Source organism: Nelumbo nucifera, chromosome 4, assembly GCF_055504915.1.
Source record: "Nelumbo nucifera cultivar China Antique chromosome 4, China Antique-T2T, whole genome shotgun sequence".
Taxonomy (NCBI): domain Eukaryota; kingdom Viridiplantae; phylum Streptophyta; class Magnoliopsida; order Proteales; family Nelumbonaceae; genus Nelumbo; species Nelumbo nucifera.
This window is the reverse complement of record NC_142652.1, coordinates 86543955-86551222: the sequence shown is the minus strand read 5'-3', so window position 1 is coordinate 86551222 and position 7268 is coordinate 86543955. Positions and strand designations below refer to the sequence as shown.

Below are 7268 nucleotides of genomic sequence, written 5' to 3'. Positions count from 1 at the left end.
CTCTTTATATTTCGTGGTGATCCACCGATACGTGACGAAATTTTGAACCTTGCCCACAAATTAAATCCTGAATCTGTTTATATAGGTGAAAAAGAAGAAAGGAGGATTATTTCTTCATTCATCAAAAAAAAAAGAAGAAAGGAGGATTTTGTGTATCCTTACTTTTTTATTGTTTTATATTTTTCCTGTGATCAATTCATAGAAGCATGGACTGTTTCTAGCAAGACTTTAGTTAAAGATTTGCTTACACAAGAACTGGATCCGTGTGAACCACAAACTACAACAAAAGAAGTGAATAACACAGCTCCTATGCATCCTCCTTTGCTACTGGTTCTGTGTGATTGTTCCTTACCGCAAAGAACAGTCTTGCATTACTGGTAAGTAGTTCTCTCATCTCATCTTTCCCTTTTGCTTTCACTGTTCTTGATTGCCACATCAACAAAATCGTATTGGTTTTACTTATTGAGCGGTTGCTTTTGTTTTGGAAAAATAAAATCGCACAAATGCCCTCCAAAATTAAATTATTTTTTTTTTCTTGTAAGGAATTCTTTCCATGTTTCTTTTTTATTCTTGTTCAAAGTAGATCCTCTTCTGTGAACAACTTCTGCATTAAAAATTTAAAAGTAGGATTGCTACTACCAATGATACAAAATTCCAATACAAGGTTATTATAGGGCTGACAGACTTTGGGATTGAACATGTGACCTATCTAGATCCCCTCATATTGCAAAAATAGGTGGAGTTGTGCAAGGAAGCTCCCTTGCTTGATCTAATTATGTATAACATCCTGTTAGTAACACACTAAGAAAATCAATAAAGATTGCCTGGCTTTTAATTTTTTAAAGAGGGGGATTAATAAAACCTAGTGGCCATTGTTGAGCTATGACTGCAAAAGAGAAGGGGGAGAGAGAATTTGATTTTGCAGAACTGTGAAGCATCTTTTATTTATCTTTATTTTATTATTCTTGTACCATAAAACACTTGCAAAAGAAAATGGAAGCCCCAACCCTAAAAATTATCCAAGTCAAATGATCGACTATAGCCAGCTTTTAAGATAAATAGCTCATTTATCAAGAACTATGTTCAACCTAATATGAACCGGGAAATCTACTATTTGTGAAATCTTGGATCAGGCTTGCTGATTTGCTTTCTCCTTGTAAGAGCATCACTAACTTGATTTGCTTTGTTATAGTTATTTCAGATTTTCTTACTCCATGCATTCAATTCACCAAATAAAGAATTTTCCATCAGGCTCTTTTTATTTGTTTTTTTGAAAGAATGCACATTACTCCAATTCCATGGGGATGGGAGAAACTTTTCACACTACACAAGTGTTATTGACCTACATTAAACAATTTTGATGTATTCATTCAACTCTAATATTTTTTTCCTATCTTCATGTATTCATGGAGGCTTGGATTTCTTCCAAAGTTCTTCCCTTGGTTTCTGGTACAACCTTTGCTACGAACAGAACGGTTAATGCACAAAATCCAGCATAGAATAAAAATGTACCTGAAAACCAAATAAATATAGCATATTCTGTTAAACTATGTGAATTCATGCTTTCTATGTTATATGCTGAATTGAAAATTTTTCTTCACCTGAGGAGCTCAAGTTCATTAGAAGGTTGAAAGTGTAGGAAACTGCCCAAGCACCAAGCCAGTTCACCAAAGTCACCAAGCTTCCAGCAGCTCCTTTGATGTTTATTGGAAATATCTGTATCAAACAATATTAATAGATGTTATAACCTCTCTTTCACTCAAAGAATTGTTATCACTTCTGCTTCACCCAAACAAAAGAAGGAAAAAACAGTTATTGCTTGTTAGTTATTGGTGCAAAATGACAGTTGATAAAAAATTGAGTTACCTCAGACATCATAACCCAGGGAACTGCTCCCATTCCAATTGAGAATGAACCTATATAGATCTGATTCCATTCGAAGGCATTTCAAGGTTAAGATCCACAGAAGACTTAGAACCACAGCAAACATTGTAAAAACAACCAGAATAATAATTGAATTACCAATACTCCAGACACAGCTAGCATTGGGACCCATGCATGTAACAATTGGTGGCCCTGTGTACAAAATCATCAGGCTGTTACTGAAAGAACAGAAGTTACAAATGAAATCTATCTAAGCTTTGAAATGGTAATCATGTTTACCTTGAGATAGAAGGAAATTCCTGTCAAAAAGCAGCCTAGAAATGTCCCTGTTGCCGAAACCTGAAATTGATACCATCTCCATTGTTCATCCCAGGTGTCTGTCTTGTATAGATGTAAAATTTAAGAACTACTTTAGTACTACTTACAATTAGAAGTGGTCTCCTTCCAGACTTATCCATTAAGAATGCACCCACAATAGTTATAGGGACCTGTCAATAAGTTATAGTGAGATTGGATAAAAAAAAAGATTTTCAATATTTGAGGACTGTGGGAAGAATGAAAACCTGAAGACAAGCATAGGCTATGGTTCCAACTTTTCCTGATGAACCTGCAATTCCACATCGAGCTCAGAATTTCATTAAATGTATTAAGAATGTGTAGATCATCCAGAAGAAGATAACTAGAAATGTGCTTTACCAGCTTCTACAAATGTTTCGCTTGCATAAAAACCTATTCCATTTATACCTCCTAATTGCTGGAACACCATTAGTCCAACTCCAACCTAAATGCAAACAGTGCGTTTATAGTGTAAGGTTTTTATGGAATGGATGTATTTTGTGAAAATGATAAGCCATAAGCTATTGATTTAGAATGTTTTTTCAAGGAAAAAAAAAGGTTTACAATGACTGGACGTATATATCTCCTCTCAAACAAATCCACCATTTTAGCTTTCGGCAAAAGTTGAAGTGTCTCTATATAATCCTGTTATGCAACACAACAGTCAGTACCTTATTATTCAACCTTGTTTATAACATGTTTTCTTGGGTTCAGAAGTTGAATTCACAAACTTGAATTTCTGCAGCTTCATCAGAAACATCAGCATCCTTGCCACGAAGTTTCTGCAGCGCAATTTCAAACTCTCTCTTGCGGCCAACCTTTGCCTGCAAACACAGATAATAATTATATGGCATCTCGCATCTGTATCATTCTTTACCCTGTTTAGAATGCAGCCTAATAGATGTTTTTCCATTTATCTATCAGTGCTTACCAGCCATCTGGGGGACTCAGGAATAAAGAAGAGACCCAAGAGCAGGAAAATGCATGGAATAAGTCCTTCAAACAACACCCCTCAATCAGTCCCATGTCATTGTATTGCATCAATTTTGTCTTTGGGTGTTAGAATTCTTACCAGTTAGAGCCAGTGTTCGCCATGTTACAATTGTCCCTATTAGGAAGGCAACTGATGATCCGGTAACAATCATGAGCTGCAGAACAATCACAGATAACTAATTATCACCACCAGTGTATTAAAAATGAACCTCCATTTGTTTTCCTTTTAGTGTCAAGCTCTTCTACCTGATTCACTGTCGTCAGCCCTCCACGGAGATTCTTGGGAGTTATTTCAGCTATGTAGACTGGCACCTATCCATGGATTTGGTTATTAAAACTTGGAATGATGAGTATCAAGAGATCCACATGATTATATTAATGTCCAACCTAGATTAAGTAATAGCACAAGGAGATTCCAAGTTCAAAATGAAGGGGAAGAAGAAATCTGATTCACTGATGCATACCACATACGAGAAAACTCCAATTCCATATCCTGTGAAAACCCTTCCAGTGTCAAGTGGTAGAGCTCCCTGCCCAATTTGGTTTCTGTTATACTCTAATGGGTAATATATAAAAAGGTTCAAAAACCCAGAAGCAGAGACAAACCTTGGAGAAATAAACGGCAAGCCATCCTGTAATGCAGAAAGTAGCTGACATTCTCATTGCCTGTTTTCATGAACAAGCCAACATGTTTCAAACAAATGGAGAACCCTAGGTTTATTTACATTATTAGATTGCCTCTGTAGTCTGCAGTTACCTCTTTACGACCAATGAAGTCTGCAATGCGACCACTTGTAACTGCCCCAGCCATTGCACCGATTGTCAGTACGGAGCCAAACAATGAATACTGTGAAGTTGCAGTATATAAGTCACAAAAAGTACTAACTTATATTGAAACTGTTGAGCCAAATTTTCATAAAATTAACCATTAGTTAGCACTTAACAGTGTTTACTAAAAGAGAAAAACTTAAATTCAAGTAACAATATTATATGGGACCGATGCTGATTTCTTAGAAATCAAAAGAAATTATTTGTTTGAGTAGCATTTCTGTCAGAAATCAGTTATGAATTTTGTTTGGTAGTGATTTTTAGCAATGATTTGTGTTTATCGAAACTCTCTCTCCCCATGTCAGATGCCATATCATCCAAGAATAATCCGAATTGGCCTAAAAAAAGAGGAATCATTGAATTTGGTGACATCTCTTTTCAGTCTCATTTTAATAATTGTTTTCTGACAGAAATTGGCCAATCATACACCAAAATAATCAGCCATTTTTAAACTGCTGATGTGGTTCTGAAGTGGCACCGATTGGCATCGATCCCAACAACACTATAATCACCGCTCTCTGAAAAGAATGAAGGGAAGGATCCAAAACCATGAAAAAATATGCTGCTGACTTGTGGCGCCCAAAGAGGAAAGATGTCCTTATCTGTTGTCTGTTGTCTTTGAGTCAGATGGGATACAGGTTGGTCCTGATGTACTATGGGTCGGGTCTTGGTTTGGACAAGGTGGATTAATCTGAAATAAATTAGGGATAAGTCTTTTTGAAAAGATCTTTGGGTAGTTTTGACAGTCAAAAGATACATTAAATTTTTGCATTAAGATTTGAATAGTCTGAAGCCCGTTTGATTAAGGTATGTCTTTTTGTGCGAAGATGAATAGAAAAAAAAAATACAAAAACTCTATTTAGAGCTTTTCAAAATTGTCCGATTTAAACTTTTCACGTCTTTTGAAACATCAGCTTTTGACGGCTAAATCTACTACAAACTAAACGGAAAAGATCAAATCGCAGTCTGCCAAGCTTATAAATAACCGATAGACCCACAAAAAGACACCGAACAGGGTCTTACTTAACTGGGTTTATAAAATAGACCTAAAACCAAAATACTTCAATCAATTACTCACAATAATAACTTTTTTTTTATGTAACAATAATAATAACTAAGAACTTCATTTTGTTATAATACTAGTGTAAGGGGCGCATGGTATTTTACATGTGCAACTAAAAATAAAATTAATGTGATTTAACTTTTTATGACCCACATCAAAACCAAGGCAAATATCCACTTTATAATAGTATAGATAATCATAATAAAAATGACACTATTTTTAACAGCAAATTGTATACATATTGATTAAACAAAAGTTTTTAACTAAAACTTTGAAATTTATAATTTTAAATAAAAAATATTACAACAATTATAAGAAAACCAAACTACCTTTATATATTATTAACTATTAGACCTGTTCATGGGCCGGGTAGCTCAATGTGCCGGCCCGGCCTAGCCCGATCTAAGTGGGGCTTGGACAAGATTTCAGGCCCACGGGCTCGGGCTCAGGCCTAAAATATTGGGCCCGACTTTTTTTTGGATTGGGCTCGGGATTTCTCAAAAAAGCCGGGCCCAAGCCCGAGCCCGACTTGATAATGTATTATATTAATAAAAATATATTTTATATAATAAAAAAACATATATAATATATTTTTCTTCTCTTTTTTTCAAGTAATAATGAGACTTTTCATTATTTTTTTAGGTTTTGAGGTCTTTTAGTATAAATAAAACAACTTTTAATTGAATTAAAAAGAAAAAAAAATCCTTTTTTCCAAATTTCTAGTTGGGCTCAGGCTCGGGGCCCGGGCTTCGGGCTTTATCATCGGGCCAGGCTCAGGCTCGGGCCTGAACATTTTCTGTTAATGTAAAGGCAAAGCCTGGCCCGACCCATGAACAGGTCTATTAACTATATATATAATTGGTTGGGTTTTTAATCCAATTGAAACCGCAATTTTAGTCGGTTTGAATCTTTATCGGGTATATTTGACCCATCGACGGCTTTTTTGTTGGTTTTGGTGCTATAGTTGGATTTTTTTAGGGATTTTTGGACTGATTTGACTGATATGAATGTGTTGAATTCTCATTCCAGCTCTTGGAAAGCTGCTATTCAAACACCAGGTGATGGGTTTGTGAGTTGTGCCACCGGTGGTGACAACTGACAAGCATCTCCATTCTCCGGCGACCGGCAGGATCTGGTCTAGGTGGCCTAGAACCCAGTTGGGTCCTGAACGACATTTAAGGGGAATTTCAACAAATAATGTTAACTCTTATTGCCCAAGTAAAGAGAACAACTGACTAACCTCAGATATAGATAGATGAAGATCGTTCCGGATAGCAGATTGAGTGGGCGCCGAATAGCCCACCTGCAAACAACATCTTAGGCTTAGCAAAATCGCGTATTTTTTTATTCCTGACAGTTCAGTTCTAAAGCTAATAGTAAATAATTATGTGGAGCAAAGTTTGATTCATCAACTTGACTCCATGGTTTGCAGCTTGCCCGAGTGGACACAGTTTGGAAAAATCAAAGATTGATGGACTCCCTTCTAGACTGAAGCACTTCAGAAAGAGAAATCAGTCTTTGTCAAGTAGTTGGTTGGAGACTTGGTTGATATTTTAGTTACTGTGTTCAGATGAATTCATGGAGTGCAATTGATCTGAACTTGGCCTTTGGGAATTGCAGTTGTTGTTCAAAAAGACAGATTCAAGAGCAGAGGCATTTTTACTTGAAGGATCTGAGAAATGCATGAAGAGTTCTCATGCAGAATAATCAATTAGCCCAAAGTTGGTGCTATGCAAACCAGATCCTTAGTCCATATTCATGAACTACAGGATCAAACAGAGGGGTTGGGTGTCCTATAATTCAGGGGTTAAAGGAGAAGGAAGTGTTAATTGAGAGCTGCTACTTACACAGGACCCAAACTCAAAGGAGCCGCAGACTGCAACAAATGTACTAAGTAAAACCATTCCTATGGTTCCTCTGTTCTCATTCTTGTGACTCCCATCTTCCTTACAAGCAACAATGTTCTGTTGCTCTATGAGTGGTTGTATCAGCTCTTCCTTTTCACCCTTTTCCACATCTTGCTTCATCGCTATATTTATCTATAATCTATAGATATCTAACTAACAAGAACAAGAAAAAGAACAAAGAAAGAAAGAAAGAAAGAGCCAAAGAATCAAAGAAGAGAGAGTATGTAGAGAGATGGTTATTCAGTGCAGTGCAATAA

General features: G+C 36.2%; 1 protein-coding gene across 1 annotated transcript; it reads right to left on the bottom strand.

Annotated features, from left to right (window-relative positions):
- Positions 1–1227: 1227 nt before the first annotated feature.
- On the bottom strand, positions 1228–7268 carry LOC104613317 (Major facilitator superfamily protein). Its single transcript, XM_010281093.3, has 18 exons — positions 6952–7268; positions 6345–6407; positions 3971–4060; positions 3820–3879; positions 3678–3743; positions 3460–3525; positions 3293–3368; positions 3152–3216; positions 2952–3044; positions 2785–2865; positions 2581–2665; positions 2448–2491; positions 2310–2372; positions 2164–2223; positions 2023–2076; positions 1867–1926; positions 1602–1716; positions 1228–1512 (listed from the first exon to the last, which is right to left on the bottom strand). Exons 1-18 carry the CDS (start codon positions 7129–7131, stop codon positions 1397–1399), a joined length of 1437 nt encoding a protein of 478 aa, XP_010279395.1. The 5' UTR covers positions 7132–7268; the 3' UTR covers positions 1228–1396.